Source organism: Schistocerca americana, chromosome 8, assembly GCF_021461395.2.
Source record: "Schistocerca americana isolate TAMUIC-IGC-003095 chromosome 8, iqSchAmer2.1, whole genome shotgun sequence".
Classification (NCBI taxonomy): domain Eukaryota; kingdom Metazoa; phylum Arthropoda; class Insecta; order Orthoptera; family Acrididae; genus Schistocerca; species Schistocerca americana.
The window spans coordinates 249,275,030-249,292,870 of record NC_060126.1 but is presented as its reverse complement, the minus strand read 5'-3'; the positions used below and the strand labels follow the sequence as shown (position 1 = coordinate 249,292,870).

The 17,841-nt window shown below is 37.2% G+C and overlaps 1 protein-coding gene across 3 annotated transcripts in view; it reads right to left on the bottom strand.

The window, feature by feature from the left end:
* LOC124544895 (RILP-like protein homolog) overlaps positions 1 to 17,841 on the bottom strand; it is a 166,953-nt gene that overhangs the window by 55,559 nt on the left and 93,553 nt on the right. The window contains exons 5-6 of one of the 3 annotated variants that reach the window (XM_047123623.1): positions 16,997 to 17,169; positions 7,055 to 7,237 (exon numbers count right to left, since the gene is read on the bottom strand). In XM_047123623.1, coding sequence (XP_046979579.1) covers positions 7,055 to 7,237; positions 16,997 to 17,169 — 356 coding nt within the window. Of the gene's footprint in view, positions 1 to 4,354; positions 4,472 to 7,054; positions 7,238 to 16,996; positions 17,170 to 17,841 lie in introns of all 3 variants that reach the window. The other 2 variants (XM_047123624.1, XM_047123625.1) reach the window with 2 other exon arrangements.

Sequence of the window (17,841 nt, the reverse complement as noted above, 5' to 3'; positions counted from 1 at the left end):
CCAAACCTGTGGCAGGGATGCACACGAGGGCGATTGTCCGCCTCTTTCTCCCTGCTGTATCAAATGCAATGGCAGCCATGCCCCTTCCTCTCAGGATTTTCCCATGTATCCAGAGGAACGAGCTGTCAAAGAGATTTGGTTAAAGGAAAAAGTGCCTTATCCAGTAGCTCGCAAGTTACTGGCTAGTCGCAAACCCTGTGTTCTCCCGTCTGGCACCTATAGTTCTGTTCTTGTTACCCCTCGCTCCATGAAAGATGTGGCCACGCTGACATGCGACCTAAAATTCGGCTCTGAGGTTGTGAAATTGCCCAGTGTCAAGGTAGCATTGCCATGCCCCTGTCCCACTGTGTAACAAACTGTCAAACTCTCGCCTCAGGAGGCAAAGCCACCGACTGCATCACCAGTAGGCAGGAAAGGACAGAAGGAGTACTCCCGTGAAGACTTCCTCCATCTCTCCAGCCAAACACCCGGGTCTTCCTCTACCCGGAAAGGCTCAAAGAAGTCCACTAAAGGCAAACTGTCTTCAACTTTGGAAATCGAAGATCCTGTTCGATGGTGTTGCCGTGTGGTACCGTAGCCCAGCCGGCCTCTGTCTCACCGGTGCACCAGCATCAACCGTTTATCACTGATGGACTCCACAGACCGACCACACAAGCAAGCCAATGCTTCTGTGGACCCCATGGAGCAGGATCCTCCTGCTCCTGTGGCCTGTAGTAGCAACTCTACACCTGTTATGCATCAGACATGTGGGTCGGCCTTCAGGAGCACACAGGGAGGAAGAAGAAAAAAAGAGCATCCTCAAATGCCGAAGTGGGGGAACGAGAGGAGAAGGGAAACAAAGAAAGGAAAAGAAAGTGAAAAACAAAGGTGAGACTTCGTACATCAGCAACAGAATGCGGAACATTCCCAATAATACCCCACACATGTTCTCCAAGGGAGGGGAAAAAGAATACCAAGAGGATAGGTGTACAGCACAGAAGGGAGAAAATGCTGCTAAGGCTGGGGGCCCACGGCAGCACAGCACGAACCTGCCAAAGAGTGGCAAGCCCCCTCGGGGGATCCTTAAGGAGAGCTGGCATTCAGCACATCCGTTTAAACTACTGCTTGTCATTCTGAATTTTCTTAATACCATTCAGCAACAGTAATTTCTTGTACAGACAAGCAATATTAACAAAGAAGTATGTGTGTGCCTATATACATTATGTTGACTCTCAGTCAGGTACAACAAAAAAGACTACAACACGTAAGCTTTCGGCCACAAGTCCTCCTCCTGAAATAGACAGCGCGCACATGTCCGCGTGCTTGCACGCACGTGAACACTGTGTCTGGCTGCTGGGGCCAAACCCACAAACCCAACAGCACACAGCCAAACACGTGTGTGTGTGTGTGTGTGTGTGTGTGATTTTTAGAAGGCCATCTGGAAGAAAGCTTCTGCATCCTTGCAGCATGGGCTATGTGACAGAAAATAATTGTGTTCTGACACTGATGGGCCATGTGGTACCAACTGACTGCTGCGTCATCCTCTGTCAATGGCCTCATCAGAAGCGGTAGGAGGGACGTGGTGTCAGCACACCACCCTCTTGGCCATTGTCTGCTTTCTCAGCCTTTGAGCTTTAGCTTCTCATTCAATTGGCATCACTAAGCTGAGTGGACCCCATACCAATCCTTCTGCCAAGGAAAAATGCCAGGCAATACCAGGAATTTAACTTCACTGGGAATCATATATTGTAATACTTCTTTGGGATACTGATAAATTAGTAGAGGCTGTGTATATGTTGAGTACTACACGTAAAACACTAACACTGCAACCACCAGAAAAAAAAGGGCTGACTGAATTCAATCTTTAACGGTTGTTGTCTGGTCTTCAGTTCAAAGAGTGGTGCAATGCAGCTCTCCACACTAGTCTATCCAGTACGAGCCTCTTCATCTCTGCGCAACTACTGCAATCCACACCCAATTGAACCAGCTTACTGTATTCAAGCCTTGGTCTCATTCTAGACTTTTTATACACTCCACCCCACCACATGTCCTTTCATTATCAAACTCGATGCCTTTGCAGATGTCTGATCAATCAGTGACTTATTTTACTCAAGTTGTGCCATATATTTGCTTTTTCCACAAATCTATTCGGTATTGTGTCATTTGCTATTCAATCTATCCATCTAATGGTTCATGATCCACAATTTCATGTCATTATCAGATGCTTGCACAATATCTGAATACTTACTTTGCATCATTAACATTCTCTCTTCATGTCACATTTGGTGTTTTTTCAGAATGTTTGTAAAGAGAATGTCACTAAAACAATAAAAGAGCTTCCTATGAAATAAGTCCCCCCACCCCCACCCCCAACAGAGTAACTACCTTAGAATACTACACCAAGAAACAAATGAAGTATCATGTAGGAACCTGTAAAGATGTGAGGGAAATTGAAACTGACAGATTAACTTGTGTTTATGAATGTAATAAACTATGTGTTTGTCTCCCGAAGTGTCAGGTGGTGATATCTGAAATGCGTCCACAAGAAATAAAACTCAAACAGGCAGTGAAAACAATGTATGTAACCCCACCCTCCCCCCCTTTTCATTTATCTATCTACCTACCTTTTTTTCTTTTCAGGAGTACTCTATGTATCTAGTAGTACCAGAATTGTGCAAAACTTTTGTTGTATTTGTCAGGAAGGAGCGAGAGCAATAAATAAAAGGCAAATAAACATTGCACATTACCCAGATGGCATTTAACTCCAAAATTTGAAAATATTCAATGTACTACAAATGCACTACATACTATTAACAGGAAATATTTTCAATGTACTACAAATGCACTACATACTATTAATAGGAAATACTTCAATGTACTACAAATGCACTATAAATTATTGATGTGAAATGCTTCAAACTACAAATGCATATTCAAATTAAGTTAGTATTAGTTTCATTCATGAGCCAACTTCTTACAGCATTCTGTGACTAGAGTGCAATTTGTTATTATGCAACAGTTACTGAAAATATATTGTGATATATGATAAATCTTCTCTCTTTGGCAACTTCCGTCATTGAAGTAGAGTACTGTGGGGATGGACTGGAATTTACAAAGAAACAGTGAAAAAAATTCATGATTTTTGTCGAACATGATGAGAAAAATCTTTGGGCTGAAGCTAGACTTTCTATTTTAGAAACGTTGGCTATATTCATGAAGCACTCTTTTCTTTCAGTTAGTATTTAATAGTGTGCTGATGATAAATGAATTACAATCAAATCACTCAATCACTCTAAAAATGTCAGTTAGCAGGAAAACTACTTTTGGAACCAATTCTGTAACACTTATATCAAATAAATTTGTTATCCTGTAGTAAATACAAATCCAGATTGCAGAGAGAGAGACTTGAATCTCATTCATCACATTTATTAGCATAGTAAGTTATCAATATGCTGCTTTCAATCACTACAATGAAGACAAATTGCAAAACCTCTGAAACTATGAGATGCTTAAGATAACAGGTATTACAATGGCTATTCACCTAATGTTAAAGTTTTGATACAGTTGACATACTCAAAGGGTAGTGTCAGTTCAAATACAACACAACCACTGATGTAAATTTATAATAAATTCATGAATGCAGCTACTTCATGTATGTTATAATGCAAGAGGGCCTGGCAATGTGATTAGAATCGCACAAATAATTCACAATCACGGCCTAAAACGCAAGCATTGCTGCACTGAATTGCAAACAACATAAAAAAAATTCTGAATGGAAGATGTGCCGAAAGAAAACCTTTTTTCAAATTTTTCTTTTTGGGTTCTGTTATAATGCATTTCAAGAACTTTTTACACAAGTTATATTAAATCATATTGCTGCAACTGTTTGTTAAGTGATAATTCCACTACCAGTTTTATCATCACTGGTGCTCATGATGTTACAACATTTTCATCCTAAAGTATCTAAGATCAGACTGAATAACCACACAGCATCACTTCCATTAGCTGTTTCATATGCACCATCTCTCTCAACTGTGAAAGCTGAACTCAGAAATTAACTGTTGAAGATGTTCCTCATTTTAATGACCTGCGGCTAAAATGCTTACACATTTTCTGAAAGTGCATTAAACATCATGAAAATTCTAAAGGTGTCATGATACACCAAAGCTGTTAAAGTTTGCTGTGATATTTACTGGTTTTGATAATTGCTCTTTAAAATTTAACTTCAAACAAAGTTTGACATAAGCATAACTATCTTCAGTATCAACCTTTCTCTCTCTTTCTCCCCCTTCTCCCTTACTTCCTTCCATTCATTATTTCTTTCATCAAATTACCACCAGAAACGAAATCAACAAGACAACTATCAGGTACAAACCTCTTGACTCTTTCATGAGAAAGCATCCTCTCAAGGCTGACTAAACAGTCACTTTCAGGCACCAATACTTTACTCTCATCTGCCATGCAACAGATTGCAACCTCAACTTCAGATGCCCTGCAACGATTTCTTCATGAACACAAAAAAATATGTTCTTCTCTTACATGCTGAAAATTCCTATGTATGAGTTCAGATTGGAAGAATCTAAATTAACTTTAAAGTTAAGACACAGCATATGCAAAGCAAAAGGCATAAGCACAGTTAAGAAGATGAAGACAACCCGACACAAACAAATGCACGATTTATGTTTATGAGCTCTAATATTATCATATCACATTAGTCATATTTTACAACACAAATTTGGATTATCAAACATAAATGCAATATCTGATGTTAGTGAAGTCATTTGTCAAAGAAGAAATGAAGTCAATAAAAGGCAACTTTGCAGAAAAGCATGCTTCATTTCAGAAAGAGGGTCCACAAATTCTGTTTCTCCAACACAAACATGATCTCTGTTATTGGCAGAAATACTTTGTTATAAAGTACACAGAAAGGTGACAGTGCACAACAAGTTAATGACATAGAAAAATTGAGGGAGCAGGGAAAAAGGAGAAGTTCCTCTTAATCTCCAAGTATATCACATTCAAAATGTTTCAGGAATATCCTACTCAAAATTCCACCCACAGCATCGAAAGTAGTGTTCTGCCACCCATCCACAATATCCTTGTCCATACCTACACCAATCCTGCACCCCACAGGTCATTCCATTGTGGATGACCCAGGTGTCAGACCTGCCTCACACATGCACCTACCACCACCTCCTGTTGCAGCTGCATTCCAGTCGCAGCATCTCCTATCCAATAAAAGGCATGGCTATGTGTGTCAAACATGTTATATACTTCAATAGTTGCTTCACTACATGGGCCATTTGAACACTCCTTTCCGACAAGTTTCTCTGAGCTATGCAGGTGAGAATTATCTCTAGTACATCCTGCATTATCCAACAATGAAAAATCCAGCATGGAACGTAAGAATATTGTGAAAAGAAAAGTTGCTACTCACCATACAGCGGAGGTGCTGAGTCGCAGATAGGGCACAACAAAAAGACTCGCAAATAAGCTTTCAGCCAACAATGCATTTGTTGAAAACAGACAATGGGGGCGGGGGGGAGGGGCACAGCACACACACACACACACACACACACACACGACTGCAGTCGTGTGTGAGAGCTGCATGTGCTGGGCAGGTGTTTTCAATAACTGGTGCTCAATAATCAGTCTCGCTGCAACCCCCACTTGTGTGAGAGATCTATTTTCAACAAAGTCCTTGTTGGCCAAAAGCTTATTTGCGACAGTCTTTTTGTTCTACCTATCTGTGACTAAGTATCTAAGTTATACAGTGAGCAGCAACTTTCCTTTTCATAATACTGTTGCACCCCGCACACTCTAAGCCCGCTGGCCTAAATGTATGCTAATTTATTTCCCGTTGTCTCACCATACCTTTTCCCTTCTCTCTCTCTCTCTCTCTCTCTCTCTCTCTCTCTCTCTCTCTCTCTCTACCTACCTCCACCCCCCCCCTCTCTCCGCCCCTTCCCCCGTCTCTCCATTCTTTCTTTCTTTCTTTCTTTCCCTCCTGCTTTTTCTTCCACCCCTCTCCCTTACTCCCTCCACTCTCTGCCTACGTTTTCACCACCACTTTCCTCTCCTTTTCCCCTCCCTTGCCCTCTTTCCCCCTTATTGCTCTACTCTGTGAAATAATTTTGTCTCGTGCAGCCAGAGTCATCTATCGAAAGACTTGTCTCACACTACCTTCTCTTTTTCTCACACATCCTTCCCCACCCACTTATTTACCTAGGCAGGTGTTTCCAATAACTGGTACTCAATAATCAGTATCGCCGCAACCCCACATCTGTACATTTGGGTGCCTGCATGGTTGTGTGTGTGTTAATGTGTGCACTTTCACGGGGGTGGAGTGAGGGGGTGGGGGTGGGGTGGGGGGGAAGAGCAAATGTCTGAAAGATAGTGTCCACTATCCACTATTTTCTACTACGTGTTTCTGTAGACCACGCACCAGCCCACTGTATGTAATTGGTTGCCATTCCCTTATTTTATGCATTTTAATTACTGATGTTTTTCAAATGGTGATTTTCTATGCAGATATGCAATGGTGTCCCTGATCACTCTAATTTAAAAAGTATATATTGTAAATGTTATGTTCTTATTTTCCTAATCATCTTAAGGAATTTATTTATTAGGGGTTCCATGGTTTTGTACAAAAACTAAATTTACAGTTTAGTTTTAAATTTCTTTATACTGATGCAAAACTTTGGCAGAAACTTAATTAATATAAAGAACATGGAAAACAAAAATCTGATCTTCAGGAGGACTTTAAATACATTTTTAACTGTGTAAACTGCTACACATATTAGAGTACGACAGTCCAAGTATAAGCAGTGAGCGACACTGAATGGATTTCTCCAACTAATCAGTTTGGCAAATCTCCCTTGCAATGAGCTATAGTTTGCAAACACAATGACCCGCAACATCATTAACAGAAACTTTAGTTCATAAAACATATTGTCTACGAATGAAGAAGTCAACTACAAATTACAATTGCGCTCAGAAATGCATAAAATCAAATTACATTCAACTAACTACAGTAAGAACAACATATCTACATTCAAAGCACACGCATGCTTACTGAAAGGCAGAAGAGTTGCTATCTTTCCCTGCTGAGTTGAAAGTTTCCTTCTCAAGAGTGGAATAGGATTCTGAGACAGGTGGTGGGGAGGGGAAATGTGGTCGAACAACTGCCACAGGTGACTTGGTGTTGAGATCACAGAAAGAACTCCGTTGTTCAGTTGACCACCGAGGACTGCTGAAGCTAGCAGACAAGCAACACAGTAAGCTTTGGAAAAGAATACGTACAAGTTAATGAAATTAATAGTTTACAGTTATTTAAAAAGAGAGAAGGTTTAAGTAACACACTGCACACCTACCGCATCTTTAATGATTACATCCTCTAACATTTCATATGTAAAAAATGTTGTGTTTCTAGAGCATGCATTTCATGCAGGAATAAGCTGTAAATATGTAGAAGTACTTAATATCCATCTGCAATCTTACTGCACATTCACCTGCCAGCTTGTTAGGAGCAACAAGTTACCATTGTTACCAAGTATTAGATACGGGTGTCTCTTTGCACCACCATTACTATTGTTCAATATTTAAACAGTAACAACATACATTCAAAATTTCAATGAAAACTCAAATACATTACAATCTTTATAAAGGTATATAATATTCCATAGTCATCAATATCAGAATTTGGTTTAAGCGAATATTATCATATGAGATAACTGAATGAGCAATATTTTTGTATATGGCTGAAACTTGCAGTTTCAAAAATATGTGACGTTTTTGGGTTTGCAATCAGATCTTATTATAATTGACACAACATTTGACAGTCAAACTGGCTGTCACCTTCTTGTAAGATGCTGGTATTGCTGGGGCTCCTCGAACTAACAAGGCCCAACAACAGCAAGCAAAAAGCATGAAAGTGATAGCATTATATCAATTAATTTAAAAAGCTCACTTATTTTGAATATATAAAAAAATGCTTTTAATTTTGGGAGATTAGAGAGTGAATTCTTACACACCAACAGCCGTAATTGTTGATACATATGTACTAGATAACATAATTCCCAAGTCAATTGCATCTGGTTAAGAAATACTAGTTACTTAGTTAGTGAGTGAGCAAGCACTTTATACGAATTAGGTTCCTGAAAGCAAAATATACACACACAGATTGTGACAAAAAGGACTAAAATCTTTTTTTATAAGATTTTATTTCATGGATATTATAGAGGGATGAATGAAGCTGTTATCACTTAACTGTTCTGGGAGGGAAGGGGTGAAATTTGCATGAACTGAACCTTAACATGCATGTAGTCTTCACTAATTACACTGTGACATATCACAAAGTGGCATTAAGTATCCTACAGGAGACACTTTAAGATACAAGTCTAAATTAATCGAACTCCATTAAATTGAATCGCTACTGTCTTGGTAAAATCCAAGAAAGAGTCAATACAGCATACAATATCAAATGAAAGCATAATAAAAATAAAGTGTTCCCAATAACTGTTCTTACTTATTTTATGGTCCAATGATGTGAAACAATGTAAACCTCTAGCTCCAACGGTGTCCTGACTCAAAAAGCACAAGACAATGACCACATTATTCTTTATTAAAGGACAAATGGAGGTGCATCATCTAGATATTTACGTACATCTGTAATGTAAAACTGAAAAAGCAAAACTGAAGTTTTGAAAAGCAAAACTAAAAGTCATTGTTTTCAAAAGAAATGCTTTCATCAAACATATGTTCAGATGATGCCTACCTAGACTAAATACTATAATATAATGACAACATTATGACAACATTTTGCCAAACATTCCTATTAGGGACATTACAAAGATGCCAAAGAAGAGCTATCTAGTTCCCATGAACATGTGAATTATCAGAAGTTCACTAGCAAATGTGCTTATGGAAGTGGGTAATGACAGTTTCAGAGAAAGGGCCTGCAAAACTGATGATAGTATTCCTGACTGACTACAGGAATGGAGTTTAAGGCAGGGATTTTAAGTGTAGCATGTTCGTAACAAACAATTCAGCAAAGAGTGCAAAGTCCATGCAGTGCATTAATGAAGTATACCACAACACCTTGAGTAGGGGTCTATCCGTGAAAAACTGTCATCGTATTTGTTTTCTTGTGTGGCACACACACAGTAGAAGCAATACAGCATTTACTCAAAGAATAGCACTTCAACTCACCACACAGAACTGCTAAAGTGATAAAGTGAAATATTTTATCATGAAAAGGTTACTGCATATAGGAGACAGTATTTAATAACACTCTGCAAATTCTTAAGCAACTTATTGCACACTACAGCACAAGATTGTCTAACTGATACGAAGGGTCAATTATTGGTATACGGTTAGAATTGATTATTGTATTTTCATTATGAAATACTGATTATGTATCCAAGTTCTACATTGTTTGCCATCAAAATTTATAAAAATCCAAATATCTTTAAAATTTTCTTCCTGACAATGTGGCAGGTGAATATGCCTATTATAAAAGGATGATCAAAATGTGTTGCTGATGGACAGCTTTCTACAGGCATGCAAAAAATCATCATCACCATCATCATCATCGATATACAGAACAGTCTATATCAAAAATATTAAAATGTAGGTAAAAATTGCAAGTCTTAAAACACACACTAAATTTAAAAAACACAATCCGTAACTGTTCAAAGTTTATTAACAGTGGCCTGAAAGGCTGTATAAACAAGAGCACACTGTAAAAAAATGCAAAGTATTTACTTCTGCAGCTGAGAGAACAAATGTTTTTACTATAATGCATTCAATCTAATTATAAATTTCATTTTCTGCAAAAATGAAACTTGGTATTAAAATTAGCTTCATAACAAAAAGCATACAGAAATATATGACAGCAACAAGCGATTAAAATAAGTTCGCTTTTACGATTTGAGATGAAGACAGTAAAAGGTCACAAGACAACACTTGGCAAAGTAAGTTAAGTGTGTATGAGCAAAATGTCAAACCACAAAAAATATGCAAAGAACCACAATTAAGAATTTGAGACATAGCCAATGAAAAGTAACAATGAAGCACAGAAGCAGAAGAGGTCGATAGTGCTATGGTGTTATCAATTCAAACATGTGAAAATGAATACAAACATTTCTGCGCAAGCAGAATCAGATTTGGTAAATAAAGATCTGTATCAATCTTTGAAGTGCACATCATATACAAAAAATGTTAAGTCGCAGACAGACAATTAAGTGACTCTGTAAGCACAATAATAACCCATGTAACTGAAATGGATGGAAATGATATGGGAAGATGCTTGTGCATGAAATAAATAGCATACAGACCACAGGCTAAAACTAAATGCAAAGAGGCTAATGATTACTGTTGATCATTGCTGACAAATACTGAATGTACTAGAAGCCATAATGATACAACTGGAAACTGATGTAACGTTAATACACGTATTATTCTACTGTATGCCCCCTCGATCAAGGGGGCATATAGGAGACAAGATAGTGCACAACTGTAACAGAAAAAAGGCCTGGATTTAAGAGTCAAGAGAGGAGAGACAAACTAAAGGAATGGCAATATAATATACTCTTATGGAAGAAACCAATTACCTAATTAGAAATTGTTTAAACAAGGAGTGGGAGATATGTAAGAGATGAAGTAAATAGTGAATAATGAAATTGATAAACAGCTGAGCAACCAGGAGCAGGTAACACTGGTAGCAGTAATAGTGACTTTCAAATACAAGCACAGAAAGCCAGAAGCTTCAAATGTTTAGCAGTGAGAGGAAGAATGTGTAGGACACTGTTGAAACAAAGAGTTCAAAGGAATGATATAAATGAAAAGCTGAATGTGAGATGTACCAGTAACAGGTAAGAGCGACTTGAAAAAACCTGATTATAAAAAGAAAGAAAGAATGATACAAAGAAAAATGGAAGGAAGGGAAAAAGACAGAAAGATACAGGAAGGTGAAAAGAATGGAATCAAGGAAGGTGAAAAAATAGAATCACAAAGCAAACTTAAGATAATACTGTTTGATGCTGAGAATACAGAACACATTCACAAATTAAATTTACTTAGTACTTTTCAATTATTGGAGACATCCTGCTAGATACTTCCATCTCGGCTGTGCTTGTACTACTACACACACCAGTAATTAAAGATATGGTGCGATTCCAATATGGAAAGTCACATTTTAAATTTGTAGCAGTAAGAATAACTTTTAATAATGGTCTTGTACAGGGATGAACACAGTTGGGTTTTGGGGAAAAAAAAATTCTCAAAGTGGGGCCATTATCAACCAATTATCTAGTTTTTGAATTAGATGTGATTTGATGTACTACCTATTTGTCCCTATCTGTACTTTTCTTTTTCTTACTTCCACCAACCTAAGTTTACATTTAGAAGCATTAATTTCAGTGGTACTGTGGCTACTTCTCACTATTTTTATGAAACATGTTACATTTTTCTATCCACTATTTGTGTATTTGATAATTTTTCTGTAGTGTCACTTAACACAGTTATCTGCTGAAATTTTATAACACCTGGCCTTTGTAACTACAATAATATTGATTAGATTAAAAATTCACTTCAGTTGTAAATGATCCCTATTTTATTGCATAACTAGTTTCGGAGACATTTATCACCAGCTTCAGGTGCCACACATCAAAATCTTTGTTAAGTCATAGTTATGGGTCCAGTGACTTAACAAAACATGTAGTCACCGAAACTAATTGTGCAATGAAAGATAGATCATTTACAACTGATGCATATTTTCAATCTAGTGAAAATAATTCTCAGTTGCAGTTGTTCTTCAAATCAGTCTACAATGACAATACTGAATGCTTGTTTTGACTAACATTAACCATCTTACACATACTGAAAATTATAAGCTCAGCTTAAGACAGACTTGAAAAGTGATTAGACACCAGCTGTCTACTACACCTGTAGCATAAACTGCCTAACCATTACGTGGTAAAGACTGCACGTATTCTTCACTCAATAACACCAAATCTTAAATAGATTTAACATACTGCTGTAGTTTGCAACATTTTTACTATCACTGTTTCATGATGAACTCTGTTTTAATGATTTTGTATTCATATATTTTATCAATGCATACAAATTGTCTTCAAGAAATGTTGACTGTGACAGGTAAAGAAGGAAGTATTACTGTATCACATTCAAGAAGTGAGCATGGTAACATGATCCAAACGGTGTGCACTGAAATTTTCCACAAGTACAAATATTTAACAATTTTTGTTATTTTTGTTACGAAGTATGTCCACAAAGTAAGTTCCGTTTGGTTATATAAAACAAGCGTGTACAGAAACAGAAAAAATATTTTTTTGTATGAAAATCTACAACTGTTCAACTACTTTTCTACACAGCTTCCAAAATTTTGTAGGCACTTTTATTAGCGTGGCACAAGTTTTTGTATGCCTTCTTCATAGAAGAAGTATTCAACAATGTGGTAACATGTTCTTTCAGCTCATCATCATCATCATCATCATTGATGTTTTTCCGTAACAATTTCATGAACTGGTGATCGTGAGATTTGGGGAACTTCCATAACAAGGGCACTAAGTGTAAACTTACGGTAGTGCTTTATCTTCTCTCCAACTGTGTGAACCAGTTCATCAGTAACCACAGGTGGGTGTCCACTTCGTTCTTCATCGTGCACTTGATCACGTCCTTCATTGAACAGTCTGACCCCATCTTCTAACCAGTGAATCACTCAGAGCAGTTTTTCCATAAACCTCACAGATTTGCTGATGAATTTCCTTTGGTTTACATTTCTTTGCATTTAGAAAACAAATCACAGATCTGATTTCACAAGCGGCAGTGTTTTAAATTATAGCTGACATTATAAAGAAGCACTACAAAGCACATGTTGGCAGCAGTGATCCAAAAATGGCGTACATGTTTTCTCCTTGAGTTGGAGTAACTGCTGCGCATGCTCAGAACTGCGATCATAGCGCTGCCATGGATAGAAATAGGGGAACGGCACTTACTTTGTTGACGATACTCTTATACGAGTATTTGACTCTGGTCCAATGCAAATTTCTCCGTGTAATGTTTCAACTTCCAGTGCTGGAGACACCATCAGAGTCAATAACTAAGGAAGCAGTTACAATCTCAAACAAGCTCAACCAGCCAAACTTTGTATGTATACACACAAAAGTTAGTTTGTGATGTTGTCACACCACTGCGGATTCACTTTGACCAGTGTTATGGAGCTTGTTGATAGGAAGAGTTGGAGTGTGCAATTTTGTTTAGCAATTTTAATCCTCCTTTTCTGTTAAAGGGGTATTTGTGCTTTTGAATTTCTATTGCCTCTCCGTACATTGTAGAACAGTAATGATTAGACTTTGATGTGAAACTGTGGTGCCATAGAAATGAATTTGGGCTTCCCTGATCCCAGTGCATGATGATCTGCAAATGCCAGACAATAACTGGTCTTCTGTTCCTTAAGTTGAGTGTAAATGTTTCTTTTTGTAGTTTCTATGTACACTTGACCACATGTGCGAGATGATTTTATATCATCCCACGGCAAGTGGCGTTTACTTTTATTTATTTACATGTCAAGTTCTGTAGCACCAAAGTGAGGAGGAAATCTTCAAGGTCATGGAACATGCCAGTACATGAAATTACAACATAAAAGTAATAATGGATAAAAATAAATGTTTATGAACCTGAAAAAAAGTCACTCCATAAGTTTAAGTAAACGCAATCAACATTACAAAAAGAATCAGCTTAATTTTTCAAGGAACTCCTTGACAGAATAGAAGGAGTGACCCATGAGGGAACTATCCAGTTTTGATTTGAAAGCGAGTGGATTACTGCTAAGATTTTTGAATTTGAGTGGTAGCTTATTGAAAATTGATGCAGCAGTATATGGCACACCTTTTTGCACAAGAGTTAATGAAGACCAATCCAAATGCATGTTTGATTTCTGCCGAGTATTAACCGAGTGAAAGCTGTTTATTCATGGAATAAGCTAATATTGTTAACAAGAAGTGACAGTAAGGAATATATATATTGAGAGGCCAATATCAAAATACTCGTGAACAGGGGTCGACAAGAGGTTCATGAACTCCGCCCATTTCTGAGCCAAAAATATCCTTTTAGAATGGGAAGAGTTACCCCAAAATATAATATGATGCAACACAAGCGAATGAAAATAAGCAAATTAGACTAATTTTAGTGTCAAACGATCACTCACTTTTGACACCGTTCAAATAGTAAAAATGGCAGTATTAAGTGTTTGAACAAGATCCTGAATGTGAGCTTTCCAAGACAGCTTACTATCTATCTGAACACCTAGGAATTTAAACTGTTCAGTTTTACTAATCATATGCCCGTTCTGTGAAGTTAGAATGTCAGGTTTTGTTGAATTGTGTGTTAGAAACTGAAAAACTGAGTCTTACTGTTATTTAGTGTTATTTTATTTTCTACAAGCCATGAACTTGGGTCATGTACTGCACTATTTGAAACCAAGCCAACGTTGCACACAACATACTTTACTACCATGCTAGTGTCATCAACAAACAGAAATATGTTACAGTAACCCGGATTACTACAGGGCATATAATTTACATAAATAAGGAACAGTAGTGGCCCCAACACTGATCCCTGGGGGGCACCCCCCCACTTGACAGTACCCCACATCACAGCCGTTATCAACGTTGTGAATAATGACCTTTTGCTGCCTATTGCTAAAGTAAGACAATTGTGAGCTACTCCCCGCATTCCGTAATGGTCCAACTTCTGGAGCAATATTTTGTGATCAACACAATCAAATGCCTTACCTTACTTAAATAAATAAATAAAAAAAAAAAAAATGCTAAGCTTTCAAAACCTTTTGTTCAGCCCATTCAGTACCTGACAGAGAAAAGAGAATATAGCATTTTCAGTTGTTAAAAGACTTCTAAAGCCGAACTGTAGATTTGATAGCAAATCGTGTGATATGAATTGATAAATTATCCTTACATATACAGCCTTTTCAATAACTTTTGCAAACACTGATTGCATAGAAATAGGTCTAAAATTATCTACATTATCCCTTTCCCCTTTTTATAAAGCGGCTTTACACTGAGTAATTACTCAGGAAACGACCATTCCTAAAAGAAAAATTAGAAATATGGCTAAAATCTGGGCTAACATGTATAGCACAATACTTTAATATTCTGTTAGACATTCCATTATAACCATGAGAGTCCTTAGTCTTCAGTGATTTAATTATTGACTCACTCTCCCTCTTGTCTGTATCACAGAGGAGTATTTCAGACAACAATCTCGGAAAGGCATTTCCCAAGAAAGTTGAACGATTTCCTGTAGAAACCAAATTTTTATTTAATTCACCAGCAATGATTGATAAATACTGTACATATGCCTGATTTATCAGTAACAGAAATATTTTTACTGCGAACTGACTTTATACTGTCGACCTTGTGCTGCTGACTAGATACTTCCTTCACAACTGACCATATGGTTTTAATTTTATCCTGTGAATTAGCTATTCTATTTGCATACCACATACTCTTTGCCTTCCTAATAACATTTTAATCACCTTACAATACCATCTGTAATGGGCTCCTGTAACTTGATTGTGACTACTTCTAACATTTTGATGTAATTCCCGCTTTGCTCTATAAGATATCCTTATCCCACTAGTCAGCCACCCAGGCTGCCTATTACTGCTAGTATCCTGTTTAGAACATTCTAATGGAAAGTAACCCACAAAGAGCAAGAGAAATGTGTTAAGGAAAGCACACTATTTATCATCTATGTTATTGGCACTATAAACATCCTGCCACTCTTGTTCCTTGAATCTCTATTGCTGTTGGATTAACTTTCCTACATAGATTGTAATTATACATGACATTGGTTTGAGTACCAAAGTCTTTAGAGTTAAAATTTGTGCTTTTACTAACAGAATGACCCTCTAGTAATGAAGAATGAATAAAAATAGTGTCTATGGCTGTGCTACTGTTCCTCTGCACCCTAGTAGGAAAAAACAGTGTCCGCATCAGATCATACAAATTTAGGAGATCTACCAACATCCTTTTTCTTGCGTAATCATATATAAAATTAATATTAAAGTCACCACATATAACTAATTTTTGGTACTTCCTACAAAGTGAATCAAGAACCCCCTCTAGCTTGAGCAGAAATGCTCTGAAGTCTTTAGGGGACTTATAAGCAACAACAATTAGAAGTTAAGTTTCACTTAATTCAGCTGCCCCTGCACAACATTCAAATATCTGTTCAATGCAGTGTCGTGATTCATCTATGGACTCAAATGGAATACTGTTTTTTGCACGTACATAGCCACTCCCCCCACCCCGCAAGGAATGGTTTGGGTTGCCGAGATTGTAACTGCTTTCGAAGTTGTTATAACCTCAGACGACGTCTCCAGTATTGAAAGAATAAATATCAACAGAGAAATATGCCTTGGACCACAATCTAATGCCCTTAGGTCAAAAGTGTATATACCAGCAGTAAAAGCTTGCATTGTATCACGCAGGTGTTACTCCAGAAATGTTACTAGTAGCAACAAGGAAAAAAAAGTCTTTTGTCCATCTAGCATTCAATGAATACCTTTGGATATGAAGCCTTAATCTTATTTGCACATTCACTGAGTCCAAAAATGTTACATATACAACTGGGTGGGTAAGGATGAGATGTCAAAGAGAATCATTCCACTAATTGTAGTATTGAAGCATAAAACTTTACTACAAATGAAAATTACCACTTACCTCTATATTTCAGCAAAGATATGCAATAGGTCACAGTGAAAATAAACTAGCAGCACTAAAATTATTGGCAACAGTGAAATAATTTTTTGCATAATTTAAACAATGTATGCACTAAGAGATAAATACTAGGTTTTCTCGAAGCTTAAGTACAACAGAGTTTTTATAATTGGTTATAAAGCACAAAAGAGTAATCCTAGACTAAGCATCAGTGACCAATAACCTAGATAGAATCTAACACAAATCACACAACTCACAAGTCCCTTGACTTTGGCCTGTAAATTTCCAGCTCATCCTCCAGATCACTGACTTTAGCCTTCAGTTCATTTCGCTCATGCAGTATTTCCTTCAGTTCTGCAGTCGTAAAGCGTGGCCGGTTTGGATCATCCAAATCATAAACCACTTTATTTGTTAGGTCTGGCACTTCAGACTGAAAGAAAAAGAAGTGCATTTTTAAAATTTTTGTTTTACAATTATGAAAGTGACCCCTCGGGAGGGGAAGAGGGAGGATGAGGAGGCAATAAACACAGAAATTAATTAATGTTAAATATCATGATTTTATGACAATAATATGTATAGTTATAGGTGAAAGTTTATTCATGTATTCGTCAAGTGGAGACCGTGTACAATGATATGGGTTTTGATAAAGGCACTCATGAATGCATATAATAAGATTTTACATTTACTGTGTGAAACTGATGTCATGTCATGTTTGCCAAGGTAAATTAGGAAATGGGATAGGCATGACTGTCACTAAATATTTTTAAATTATAGTTAAAAATGGAGGACCCATAAATACTGAAGGAATAAAATTATCCTAGAATTAATAGTATCTATAAATATGGTAAAGTATATTAACTCTCTTAAGAAAAAGGATAAAGTTAAAGGAGAATAAATGAATGTGCAACAACACAAAGGAAGTATCTCAGAACAGTAACAGAAGTAGTTTGACATGAAGGTAGTGCATGGCAGCAGGTAAGTTACTCAAAGTTAGGTTGTATTCACCCACAAGGAGACTATACAGCAATCATATTTTTGTAACTTTTTATATTTATGGTATGTGAAGCTCAGAAATCAAATATCAGCTGCACAAAGCAAGTCA